Source organism: Pundamilia nyererei, unplaced genomic scaffold, assembly GCF_000239375.1.
Source record: "Pundamilia nyererei isolate P.nyererei 1_Seehausen unplaced genomic scaffold, PunNye1.0 scaffold00160, whole genome shotgun sequence".
NCBI lineage: Eukaryota > Metazoa > Chordata > Actinopteri > Cichliformes > Cichlidae > Pundamilia > Pundamilia nyererei.
This window is the reverse complement of record NW_005187561.1, coordinates 968,769-983,159: the sequence shown is the minus strand read 5'-3', so window position 1 is coordinate 983,159 and position 14,391 is coordinate 968,769. Positions and strand designations below refer to the sequence as shown.

The window sequence follows — 14,391 nt, the reverse complement described above, 5'->3', positions numbered from 1 at the left end:
CCTGCGATCACCACCGTAGAACTGAACCTCATATCAGAAATCATCATAACATGCAGTGTTCACCTTGGTTTTCTATGAGGTTATATCCTCTATTACAGAATGTTGTGGCTTAATGTTTGCTCTTAAAATTTTGATTATAAAATATATTTATGTGGACTTGAAGAAGAGTGGTCATTTACCTACCGATCAAAACTGCAGCAGTCACACTTAAGTAAAACTCCATCCAATACTGTAACACTTTCAAAGCCAAGGAAACTACTTCTAACTGATGCCCAGTGAACATTGCAGTAGTGTAATGAGGTCTTACATCTTCCAGAAGTTTCAAAGCGCCACAGGCTCCATCTTGGGAGGAAATCTTAAGTGGAGGAAGACACAAAGAAGCATTATAAAAGCTGTTGACTCTTGTTTTCAGGACTCACAGGTAAAGGGTTAAAGGTCAGTAATGACAGAGGTCGGGTTAAATCAAGTTCGACCCCTGCCTTTAATCAGTACAAGCCGCTTTTTAAACAGGCTGTAAATCTGGGTAGTTTGTGTGTAGATTAGTATCAACAGCCAAAGTGAAACCTTCCCTCCTGAGAGAGAACAGTTCCAAAACTACACCAACAAAACTCATTTTACTGATTAGACATGACAGTGTAGAGGTAAAAAGGAGCGTATTAGTGCAGCCAGCAAGAAAAAGCTTTGCTGAAGTTTGAATAGTCTTCAAACTGCCCTGCTGCAGCAGAAACCCACAGGAGCCCACTGGAAGCTACCGTCTGATTGGTTCAAAGCACTTCAGCGTTAGCCAGAGTGAATCAGCAGAGACAGAGGTGAAGCAGAGGAGGAAGGCAGGGTAGTCCCTGAAAGCACAGCCAAGATTAAACAATACGTTACTCTGAGGTCAAACTATGCTGGAGAAGTTAGAGGCCAGTACAAGTTTACTTGTTTACTTGAACTAAAAGTTCCCTTGCACAGCAGTGCAATACAGTCAGGAAATGCCAAATTGGAGGAGAGCATGAACAGATCTAGGACTAAATACCATCGTCAATATTCACAAATCAAGACTAAAAGTAGCTCCCAACTTGCCAATTTAGGGGGAACATATCAGTCTTCACTTGACAAAGCAGTTTGAAAATCTGAGAGAAGGTAGAGATAATCCAGAGACAGCAGCATCCATTTAGCAATATGGTCATATATTAAAGATCTAATCATCCCACTAACGATCAGCAACATCGATCTTCTGTGATCGAGCTGATCGTTGATCAAAGACCAACTCCTATCGGTTTGCTTTCATCCCATCTATCCATCCATGTAATATCAAACCCTAGTTTCAATCATATCATCATATGAAAGTCTTTGAAAATGGACTATTTTAAGTTTTTTGTTGCCATTTAAGTCTCAGCTGAAAGAAACTAAGTTGACTTGGGGTCAAAGTAATCAACAGAGTTTCAAATTAAGAAAAACAAAAACCCTGGGACAGACTGGCGACCTGTCCAGGGTGTACCCGCCCCTCGCCCTATGATGGTTGGGATGAACATGCACCATTGTAACAGTATTTACATGACACTTTCATAAGAAAAAGCACGACCAATTCCTCTGAAATCAAAACAACCATCATTCAATAAATTAAAAACAATAAATCGATGGTGAACATGTGTTTTCCACATATACTGGTGTAAGGGCACCAAACCACCATATACTGCACTTCTTGGCTCAGGCAAATTATATGGCTTAATAATAATATAAGCAGGCAGGATACTTCTGTACAAAAAAAAAAGTTTGGTGACACCATTTAGTGTGTATTTAAGTATCTGACAGTAGGTTTTCTGTAGAGACAGATCTAAAACTAATAAAAGACAGATGAAAGTCTGCGACAGCAACACTAAAACGCTGTTTTTATTCCCACAAACTAACTGCATCTGGTGTGGCTTCATCGCGAACTCTTGATCCATTTTCTGAAAATGTGAACCAGAATCTATAAGCCCAAATGAAGTCCACAGACACAGAGCTGCGTTAATTAGCCAGATCTCTTTGACATGAACCAAAGCCACATAAAAACAGAGCCCCGCTCCCAGTAAATGGTTTTCCCCGTCTGGAGAGCTTTGGGATTTACAACGCCAGCCCTCGCCCACTCTCTCAGTTGTCGGACTTTTTAATTGCTCCCTTAACAAAGCACACACACGTAAACACAGCAACATTTTGTGCAGCTGCCTGCATGCATGGCTGTTCAGAAAACTACTCACAATGCACACCACAGTCCCACTCTTTCCTCTCACATGCTCCCTGTTCTTTCAGCCTTCTTGTTAAGCAGCAGCTTCTCTCTGCATCCTGCTTGATGGTGAGGCCAGACTAACTGCATGTTTGTCAGCTCATCATAGTCACCGTCAGATGCTGGAGACTATTATAAGAAAAACCAGACTAAGAGCATTAACAAACCCATCATTGTTAGTGTTTTTGTGTCTATGCCTCATGTAGCAGAGTGTAATGAGGAAGGTCAAATACAGACGCTGTAGGTCTCTTTTTAAAAACACACAGGCCAGTGTGTTCTTAAGGCGGGGCCTGGGCTAACAACACACACGAGCTCAGTGGAGTTTGAGCCGAGACGCAGAGCAATTGCAGTGGGGGTGCGGTATGAATTAAAAAACAAACAAACAAACTTGGACACAGCTAGCATAATGGACAGGTTTTTGATGGGGCTCCCACACAAACTCAAAGCAGAAGATAAAGCATTGTCAAATATGTTTCCAAACCAACTTCCTTCAAACCCAAATACTAGAAAATATGTGCAAATCAAAAGTAAATGATTTAACCAAGCATTGCTAGCTGCACGCCATAAGACAGGAAGAGGAAACAGTGGCTGGAAATAACTCATGTGGTTACGCAGCGAAAACGCAGGGCTTCAAGTAGCTGGTTAAAAAGCTCAACCCAAGGTCCAACATTCCAGGTATAGCAGCAGGTAGAGATTTACTATTGCACAATAATGCTGCCACTACTGGCATCTTGTTGGAACACATTCACACTTCAGATTAGGTAATGTGTCATCAATGACAGCAGCTCACTGAGAAAATGGAATTATTCTAATGCCACTAGAGGATGGCTGCAAAAGCAATCACCATAGACCCCATGCCCCAAATAAGCCAACAAAATAAAATAACTACCTAACTTTAAACTTCTCCATTTGGATATTGTTCAGGCTTAAATTAAGGGACGACTGGCTGATGTGGTAACATAGACCAATGTAGCAGATTGCTCTCCTCTTCACATCCACAATTGTTAGTTACTCTACTGTGCCTCTCAACAATGTTTATTTTTAAGTGAACTATGACAAATAATATGGGTTGCTGTGTGGTACACATATGTTCCAGATTAGGTAAGTGACATTATTGTACTGTGTCTATATGTTATTTAGCACTGATTAGCAGGTATCTGCATCCATGTGTAGCACCCACACAATTTATGGATGCAACTTGTAGAGACCATAAACCGGTGGATGATGTCATAGTGGGCATATCAATCTTTTATACGTAGTCAATAAGTGAAAACGGTAGCATGGTGCCATTGACTAGCTAACTAGTGTTAATAGGCTAAGATACCTTTTCAGTGGTTTCACAGATATTCTACTGTCACTAATAATATACTGTTATTTACTCTGATTGGGGCAATCTGATGACCAAAGGTTCAGCATTACAGTAACCAGCTACAGGCCACCTATGCAGGTTTTGCTATGTATGCTCTACATATTAGCATGCATTTATTTATTTATTTATTTGAATAGATTTTATAGTATTATCTACACTGTGTCTGCAGGTTCATCTTCCAGCAATAAGAGAGTACAGCACTGGCATCTATAACAGATAACTCTCCTGTCACCTGCTGCTGCTGATAAAAAACTACTTTAATTTTACAAGAGAAATGTCACTGACGACATAAGACGAGCCAGTGCTGCTTAATAATAGTCAGAAAAGTGTGAAAGCACACCGCTGCTAAATTTAAGAATGTAAGATCTGCAACTAAGCTATCAACGTGTAAAGGTGATGCTGTGGGTGTTTATGGCTGGACTGCCATTACACCCTTGTATCAAGTATAATTCACTGTCAGACCGATTTGATTGCAGGTCAAACAGAATCAAATTTACACTTAGCAGCTTTAAGGAAGCTATTATGCTCCTCCTATTATGCTTTCACTTATTTTCCATCAAATAATGCTCCAATTGTCGATGTTCATTTTAAACAAGGTCAAGGTTTCAAATAATGAGGTCAGTGTATGTATAATTAATCTATGTGAGCCAACAGCTCAGATTGCTCTAAACACTTGGTGTCAGACAGTTTTTCTACTCTTTGCTTTGCATGAAATCCCAAGGTGACCATGTTAGACACATGGTCACCTTGGGAACACAGCCCACTCACCTGTTGTTTAAACATTTTGTTTGATAGCCAATCAGAAGGAACACTGGGTTTCCTATCTTAAAACACGTATATTCACCCCTTTAAGGCAGATGACATATATGAAACCCTGCCAGCATATATATCCTGCTGTCATCACAATCATTCCTCAGAAAACCTCTAACAAATATGAAGTTTGCTTAGCTGACAGTGCTGAAGTTAGCCACTGCTCTTCAGATGGGGTATAGGCTGCCTGTGGAGCATTAATTTCAAGTCTTCCATGCAGTAGTATCCATTCTTATTTGGATGGACATGCTCAATATTTTGGTATATTCTGCACTTTGTTTGAAAGCGCTTTATAAATAAAGTTATTATTATTATCAAATTGAAGCAAATGAAGAGATCTTCTATTCAATACTATTTCTCTTTACATGAGAAGAAACAGCATGAGGGATGCCCTGCCTGTCTGGGGTCTACAACACTAGCAGAATGCTGACTGAACCCAAAGAAAATGTGTTTTGTCACCAGCTCTAGCGTTCAACCCTGAGGAAGACGGGTGACATTTGTGTAGGAAGTGCTGGGAAAGACAACATATCTGTTTTCTCTGTTTTGCCACACAGTGGTGAAGCTGCAGGTGGAGTGGCATACTCCACTGGTTTTCAGGGTTTTCTTCCTACCCTTAACAATTGTAAAAATACACGCGGCCCTGTTCCCGGATTTTGTTTTAGAGCCAGCCTCTACAAGGGTCAAATCAGTGACTACCCACATCCCTGTGCCTTGCTATGGATAGTAACTGGACCTGGACGGTGGGGTGGAAGATGGCTTAGTTAACCGAACACATATTTAGCTGTGCCTGGTTGCTTATCTGGCCCTATGGTGGCTTCTAAAGTCTTTCGTCTAAGCACTGCATCTCAGGTGGACAACATTTATTAGACTTTAGTCTTCAGTGCCTCCATCATGAGGTCTGTCACCATGCTCCACACATACCAGGCAATATTCTTCTGTTTTACTAGCCAAATGTAAAGCTTTATCTAAACAGAGGCTTTTCCATTCGTTCTGTGGAGGCCATCTTTATAGTTTACAGTACCAAAGATCTCTTGTTGCCTCAGGGTGTGCATGCACTTTCTACCAGGGGAATGGCAACCTCATGGGCCCTTCTATGAGCGACTATCAGCTGGATGTGAAAGCTCCTTCAGTGGCTCATTCTGTCTTTTCTGTCATGCACTAGGGTGCTGGTGGTTAGGCTCTTGTTTGGTAGCATGAGAGATTTTTCCTGAAGGAGAGACACTAAGTACAGCACCAAGTCACCCCACCACACAGCTGCACTCCGTGAAGAGCCGATATTTAAGGGATAACTGTGAAGACGACAGGGGCTATCAGTGCAGGTGTCACATATGTAATCACATGTAAACAAAGGGGGGAAAATATACTGTATTTTTGTACCTCGTTCCTCTCCTTCACAGAACAGAAGGTGCTTTTTTCCCCCTCTCTTTTTTTTTTTTTTTTTTTAAATAAACAGACCTTAATGAAACAGAACCTCAAGTACAAATATGACTCCATAGACTCTAGTGCTTAATGTCTTATTAGAATAACAGCAACAAGAAAATCATAGGGAATTATTTTCAATTTTGTTTAGGACAGACACACTTTAAGGACCCCTGGTTGTGCCAAGACCCACAAACAAACAGCAGCTTCTTTAAAGGTGAGCAGAGCGATCGATGGCAGTGAAGAGTTGAGAGTTTTAGTGAGCAAGAGGATTAATGCAGCCTGAGCAGAAACAGAAGTGTGTGGTGAACAAGAGAAAAGCAGTAAGTGTGTCATCCATACGAGGTATTAAATTCATCACACACATCGCATGAATGCAAGTGTTGATGTGAAGAATGTAAGCGTGGGAGGAAAATAATGCACGTTTTCTCACCTCTTTGGCTCTCTGCACGGCATCACTGGGGGGGTTTCGGATCTGTGGGGATGACTTGGTGTTGATCTTATCGTAGAGCTGAAAGATAAAAAGCACAAGGACAATGAGCTGGACAGCGAGACTGTGACCAGAAATGAGTTTTCACTGAGGTCAACACGACCAACGACACGTCTTCTACATATTTGCTATATCAGACAAAGCTGTTCATGGCTGCAACATTCACATAGTAACTTCCTGATGCTACATCAATATCGCTTTATTGAACACATTTGAAAATGTGGGAATGTGTACATGCTTCCACTTTATTTTCACGGTTGAGTTCTAATATACATATACGAGTTACAAAAACCCCCAACAAAGAGCAACAACCACAACAAAAATCCCAGCATTACCTTTTTTGGCAATTTGCGCTACAGTAGCTCATCTGTTGGATCGGACCACGTGGGCCACTTTTTAATCACTGACCACTGCAGACTGGGAACACCCCACAAGATCTGCACTTTTTAAGATTCTCTGACCCAGTTGTCCAGCTATCACAATTTGGCCCGTGTCACACACGTGCTCGCATCCTTGCGCCTGCCCATTTTTCCTGCATCCAACACATCAACTTTGAGGACAAGAGAATCCTTAATATAACGCAACCACTAACAGGTGCCATGATGAAGAGATAATCAGTGTTATTCACGTCACCTGTCAATGTTATGCCTGATCAGTGTATAGAGACACATAAGATATGGAGAGAAAACTATATTAATAAAAAACAAAACAAAAAAAAACACTACGACAACAAAAAAGAAAAACTCTTCAAAGACCAAATAAAAATGGATAAATGTATTTTGAATAATGTCTTCTGTGGCCAAGGCTAAGCGAAACAGTAAATGGCCTGTATTTGTATAGCGCTTTACTTAGTCCCTGAGGACCCCAAAGCGCTTTACACTACATTCAGTCATCCACACACACATTCACACACTGGTGATGGCAGCTACAGTGTAGCCACAGCTGCCCTGGGCCGCACTGACAGAGGCGAAATCCACAAGAACAGCACACATTTGCAAAATAATGTGTGGCACCTTAGAACCATTCAACCACTTCCATCCTCTGACCTTTAGATTTGCTCTCAGCTCCTTCAACAAACCACTGAATGAGGGGGATGTTTTAGGAACATTGATGTTTCATTCACTAATAACCAAGAGCACAAAGACATTCTGACAGTAGGCGGTGGGCCAACACCTTACTCTGCTCTTCAGGCTGTTTTTCCCTTTTATATATTATATTAAACACATTATATACATTATATTTAAACCCAGAAAATGGTTAGAGCCTTAATGTTTATCAGAACACGGTCAATGTGCGTATGTGCACAAAACTGCTCAACTAGTACACCTTTCCAAGTTTTATGAGTAGAAATTCACAAGGTTTCAGCAGCAACAACAACCACATCTCTCTCTTTGGCTGCATCAAGTGCACACAAAATTAAAATTGATGTAACACTTAAACTTAAAGCAGTTTCTATGAAAAAGCGTAAGCTTGAGTGCTGATGCCACTTTTACAGTTTGCCCCCCCCGTCCTAAAACCGCCACAACCTTGTTTCCTCATCACTCTGACTGAAAGACAACAGAAACAAGCTTATAAAAATCCTGTGACTAATAAACAGCACTGCTCCGCATCGCCGATGTTTATTAACGAGACTGCATGTCTGGATAGAAAAGTGGCCCTGGACACAGTCCAAACAAAAGCAGCAGCTGAAGCTCAAATCAAAGCAGAGGGTGGCTTTTTGGAACAAAAGACACAGACAACCACAGCTGTGGAAAGCAGCTCTAATCATATACAAAGCAACAACAATGTGATGTTTGAGGAGCAACTTGTAGTTTTCATTTAACCTGCTCTGCAGTGCATGAGCAGGCTGCATAATGTGTACAAAGAAAAGCACTCTCGGAGGCAGACACAGAGTCACAGACAAACTGTGTTTGTACCAGCCCTAGACTCAACGCTGCTCTGTTCTCCCTCTTACAAACACGACAGCAGACGACATCATGCAGCGCACAATGATAAACATTAACCTAAAAAATCTTTTTGCATTTTGTACACCAAGTACATGTAGCTGCTGTTTCACTGCACTGAGACATTCACTTTGCTTCTAGTTTGAATCAAAAGTGTCTGCAGCTGTCTTAAGAAAAGCGTGCCTTCGTGGAGGGGGTGAAATGCACAAACAGAAGTCGTCTGTGGTGCTACACATGCCCAAAACTGAAGTTTGAAGTTGTGCGACTAAATACTCGGCTGCCCAAGATTCTTATTTTCTGGTTCACGATCACAAAAAAAAGCCCCAAAATATTTATATATATTTCTAAAAAAAATATTTTTTAAACAATGACAATCCTAATTTCCCTCTGAATAATTTACAGGAAGACATGCAGGTGTTCTTTGGCTGGTGTTCTAATTGTATTTAAATTGAGCCCATTATGCTCATTTCAACTCCATATTTTAACATGGCCTTTACTAGAGTAGCTTTGCATGACTCACAGCTTGAAATAATCCTTTTTTTTTTTAACCTAATTCCAGGTGTTAGTGCAGCCCATCAGTTCATCCTCTGTCTGAAATGATCCATTTTAGCTCCCTTCCTCTTCCCTTAAGCAAGCTTGATTCTGATTGGCCATCCCAGGTAGACTAAAGATTTTAACAGGTGGGCGGGGCTTACATGTTTACAGCCAGAGCTCTGCACCTGAGATGATGATATAGAGCCAGTCTGAATTGGAGCACTTAGAGCAGCATGAAGCTCGAACTTTTGGCTTTTTCACTTGAGCCACAGTGAGTATTTCTCAGGGGAAACAACATTGAGATCTGCTTTGTTTCAACCAGAGCCTTGCCTTATTTTTTGGTTTCAAATGCCAGTGGGAACACAAAGCTGTGCTTCTTCTGGCATCCACTTAATTGTTTCAGTCTCTTCAGTCTGACTTTCTCCTGCCTTCCTGTCTCAGCGGTGCAGCCTTCTCTCTTACAACATTATCATCACTGTTTCCGCTTCACCTCCAGGTTAATTTTTTTTTTTTATATAGAGAAATAGAAGTGTGGAAATATGCAGATGGTATGTAGACTGAATGCACAAACCTGTTGGTTCAGGTGGTTAAGAAAAGCCTGGGTAGGCACAACAGGCTGGTGTGCATGATTCATAAATCCAATTTTACATATGCACTTTTTTGCACAGGGTAACAATGTTTCCACATACATATTAATAAAGAACAGCCTTTATTTGTAGCTTTGGTGAGGCTCAGTAATGACACACAAATCTGGAATGCAGTGTTAATTTTAGTTCTGGATAAGGGAACAGTGACTTCTTTCCATTATAGAGCTGTAGGGGGAAACGAGAAAACATCAGCTATCGCAAGGAATGAGTTGTAAGACACATCTGGTACATTCCTGTAAGTTTCTAATGGTTCATCCACACATGGACATCAGTCCTCTAAACTGGAATGAGGGCTGGCAGACAAAGGAAGAGAGACGTAGGAGAGGAGGGACTGTGAGTCAATAGCAGTATACTGGGGAGGAAGATGCTGATTACAACATTAGGTAGAGTTCCAATGCCTGTACCGCTGTGACAACCTGACATCGCCAGGAAAAAAAAAAGCACCAAAAGAAACCTACACAGATTGCACGCACACATCTCAACAGTGCATTTGTATCCAATTCTTTTTGAACAAACTCCTCAAAAGACAAACAGCACACTCCTCAGGAAACCTGAATGGCGGTTGGCACCACGAGTGCGTGCTGTGCCACACGCCGTCCGCAGCCACTGAGCATTTACGCATATTTACTGCGCTCATGTCCTCATGCTTTCAACATCTTTCTGGTTTTGTTGAGTGTTAAGCAATCGTGAGCTGACCTCTGATGGAGTTTTACATAAAAGTGTAGCAAAGACCGAAGTCTGAATTAAGGGTAACAAAAGACAAACCAACCAACGAGACGCTCAAAGATATGTGCACAGATGCAGATTTCACTGTTACAGCTGTCACACACAGGCACACATTCGATCATGATCTCGTGACGGCGTGTGCATGTGGCAACAGCCACGACAAACAAGCGACGGCTCTTATTTTATGATGAGAAACAGTGCGATTTCCTCATTTCTTATTAGTGACAAGTAAATGCAGACATCAGTTCCTTGAGGGTAACTTCTTTTTCCTCGCCTCCATTAGCTCGAAAGCCTGAGGAGTTTCGGATACACGAGGGAAAAAAAAAGAAAAATACAAATACAAATGCACTCGACTAAAATGCCTCATTATACATGTCAAACGCCAGAAACACACACTGGGGGATGTCGGGTTGACTTCGAATTAGCTTGAGGCATGTCTTGACAAAACTCTTTGTGCGAACACATCAGATGAAGGGAAAAAAAACGGAAGACAACAAACTCACCCAAAAGACAGAAAGTGTAGTGTCACAAAAACACAGCCAATAGATCGCAAACACACAGACATGAGTTTTGTAAGCCAGGAGGCTCCATCCGTTCACCGTCTTCAGGATTTTGTGTATTCCCTCGATGTGCAGGCGACTTTGAGCCGCGCATACAGTGATGAAGGGTGCGCTTGCTGTGAATGGCACTGAGGCCTGACAATACCAGCCATTGTTTATTTTCAATGACCGAGGCTGGCCTGTGATGCTCTGTCCTTTCCTGACTCCCCCTCCTCAGAGCAGGGCTGGGGTGTGAAAGTGGGGGTGAACAGGAGAGATCTGCATGTTTGACTGTTTCATGTTATTGTATTTGAGCTGCTTACAACACAGAGTGTTTGTAAAAGGGCTTGGCACTGTTGACTGGAAACTGTATATTCAAAGATGTGGACAAATTTGTCATTTGTCATTGAAACAATGCTTCATTTCTCCTGAAAAATGGTTCAGTTAAAAGCAGTTATTGAATATATACCTGTATTATCTTTGAGATGTAATAGAGTACAATTATCAAAACAAATGCTGCTGTACGGCCTATTTGTAGGCAAAAACATGCAACTGTAGTTTGATATCATTGTGTACAGTGAACATGGATGAGAGAAAGCAAAGGAGAGAGCTGGTTGAGGAGTTCTATAGATAGCAATGTTAAAGACAAAGGCCATGAGACAATCTCCAAGCAGCTTCATGTTCTTGTGACCAAAGTTGACAATAGTATTGCAAATTAGAAGGTTAATGAGACTGTGGCCAACCTCCTGGGACTCAAGAGGAAATGCAAGACCAGGTTGATCAGAAGCATGGTCTGGATGATTGAACAAGAGCAACGAAATCATCCAAAACCAACGAACCAGTGTGTTCTGATCACACCATCCGTTTAATTTTGAACACTAATGAACATCAAAAACAGGAATGCACCAAAATGCATGCTGATGAGCCCAAAAGCTTCTGGGAGGATGTCCTTTTGTCAGATGAGATGAAACTGGAGCCTTTGACCTTTCAGATGAGCTCTGTGTTTACAGAAGGAAAAAATTAAAGAACACCATGCCTACTCTGAAAACTGGAGCTTGGAGACGCTGGCCTTCAAAGCTGAGACAGCTTGAGCAGTTGCTGCAAAAGGTGGTCCTACAAAATATTCTCCCGAGAACCAGCCTATACATTTAAGTCACACTGTGGACATTTGGTTTTGGTCTATATCTTTTGACTTATTTGAGCTATCCTACTAAGACCTGATGTACTAAATAGAGGACATCCTGGGCTTTCCACTGATATCTCATGTGTTTGGGTGGCCTCTTTTAGCTCCAAAGTGGAAGGAAATCCCCATAAAAGTTCAATGGTTCTCCGGAAGATATTAAATTAAGGGTACCATCTTTGGTGTCCATGCTAAATATGGAAAAATATTAAGGGGATACCATTAGTTACAAGAGTTTGTCTTTTAAATGATGAAGTGTATCTAAAAATTTGTCCACACTTGTACTTTAGAGTGAAAACAACTAAACACATAATTGGCCAAAACAGTCCTGAGAGCTGAATTTGATCAATCAATCCTACTTTGAGTCAAATCCTAAGTTAAATTCTCCCATTGATTTTAACCAATTTGTTTTAAATGCAGAAATATGTGTATTAAAGTAGCTGAGCTAAATCTCAACACAGAGCACATTAACTGGCATTTGCTCATATTCATTGTAATTATCTTTCACTTAATGATGTGCCTCATTTACTATAAAAACACCGCTCACACCGGCTTTTTCAGTTTAACAAACTACAGCGCAGAAATCAGACTAAACAAAGTGGATCAAAGGAAGAGAAAGCACAGCTGCCTCAGAGGCAAAATGATGTGCTCGGAGTCCAACTAAATCTTATATGTGGTCTGGCCCCTGTGCTGCGATTTTGTGACCCAATACGGTTTGAATGTGGCGCACCAAGTTGTAGGTTACGGTCTGCTGCTGTCACCTACGACTCAGATGTTTCTGTCAACATCCCTGAGTCACGGAAACAAGCAGCAACCGGACCATTTGTCAAGTCCAAGCGAGCTGCTGCTGCTGCTGTGTTAAGGACACATCTTAAAAAACAACATGACCTTTTCATAATGCCTCCAGAGGAAAGAGCATCCCCGTGTGTGGAAAGATGCTATTTATGCCTTATATATATTTCACACACTTTTTTCTACACTAACCTGTGTATGATATCACAGAGAGGACCTATCCCTTTTATAATACAGTACTGTCCCTGACCACAGACGCTGCATGCACCTGCTGATCGACCCTAAAACATTAAATTGAACCATGAATAATGCAAAACTTCACTATCAGAGGCCAAAGTTAAAAAAAATGCAGAGCTGGAAATGAGCAGAAAAAGGCTTTAATATTCATGCGTGAGGCTGCTTCCAAATCCCCTCGCTGCAGAAAGAGTGGCTGCTCTGTCCAAACCAAACTCACAGACGAGCAGCAGAATAAAGAGGTAATAAAGTTTATAACACATGATTATGTAGCAGTAAGAAACACATATTTTTAAAAAGGTCTTTGTTAACAACACCTGTAAGAAGAGGCTGTGGAAATTGTTTCACAGTAAAGCAGAGCTGTAGTATTAAGTGACGATTTCATAGGAGCAGCTGGGCTTATCAACAGTTTCTGTGTATTAACACACTGTACTTTACATGTGATGTTAGGGCTGCTCAATTAATCAAATTTTAATCTAAATTACTATCTGGGCTTTCAATGATCATTAAAAAGGACTGAGCCGATTATTAGCACCTCCCTCGTGCTTTACTCTCGCGCTGCTCCGTGTGGCAAATCGAGCGCACCTCTCTGCGTTTCGAACACGCGTCACAACAATTAAGAGGACCCGAGGGAAGCTCGGAAAGCTAAGCAGAAGTTATTTGGAGAGGAGAGTGACTGCTGTTGGTTGAAAAGAGAGGTAAAAAAAACTTCAGTGGTGTGGAAACATTATGGGTTTGTGGAGTCAGACGTGGATCAAGTAGACAGTGTGTAAACTTTGCTACGGTGTCGTAGCTGCACCACAGAGCAACACTGCAAAGTTCACTAAACATAGATGTTTACATTTTTTATTTATTTTTTATATTGCAAACATTTGCACTGTTATCAGTATTATTTTTTGACAATCTTTAAAGCCATTATTGAACACATTGTTATTGTTAAATAAATATCGTCAAATAATCGAGATCTTCAATTTCAGTGAAAATAATCGTGATTATCATTTTTGCCATAATCGAGCAGCCCTATGTGATGTGTTTTCAAAGTGTTCCTGAATTCTTTTTTGAGCAGTGTATTAAAGGATTTCTTGTAAACCTAAGATTCCTTAAAAGCACTAAGTGGAATAATCCCTAATGTTTCTGCTTGACAGCTGTTTAAAGTGGAGATGAAAGGATAGAACAATGAATTTCTGTCAGCCAGTAAAATTACAGCAAGTACAATGCAAGTAAAGAAGAAAAACAAAAACAGGTCCACATATTTACTGAAGTATCGAAAAACACATTTACAGGGTTGTCTGTGAAGGTTCTCAGTCATCCAGGTCATCGTAGTCAAAGGAGCTTGCAAAGAAAAGCGTCTGGACTTCTTTAAGTTACTTGAAGACGTTTCACCTCTTATCCGCGATTTACGGATTGGTTGGTTTATGACACCAACTCTCTGCCATCTATAATCCAGTTTTGAGATCCCT

The 14,391-nt window shown here is 41.0% G+C and overlaps 1 protein-coding gene across 16 annotated transcripts in view; it reads right to left on the bottom strand.

Annotated features, from left to right (window-relative positions):
* caska (calcium/calmodulin-dependent serine protein kinase a) overlaps positions 1-14,391 on the bottom strand; it is a 167,091-nt gene that overhangs the window by 38,994 nt on the left and 113,706 nt on the right. For 8 of the 16 annotated variants that reach the window (XM_005745515.1, XM_005745516.1, XM_005745519.1 and 5 more), the window contains 2 exons: positions 6,280-6,357; positions 308-355 (listed from right to left, as the gene is read on the bottom strand). In XM_005745515.1, coding sequence (XP_005745572.1) covers positions 308-355; positions 6,280-6,357 — 126 coding nt within the window. The remainder of the gene's footprint in view (positions 1-307; positions 356-6,279; positions 6,358-14,391) is intronic. The other 8 variants (XM_005745520.1, XM_005745523.1, XM_005745525.1 and 5 more) reach the window with 1 other exon arrangement.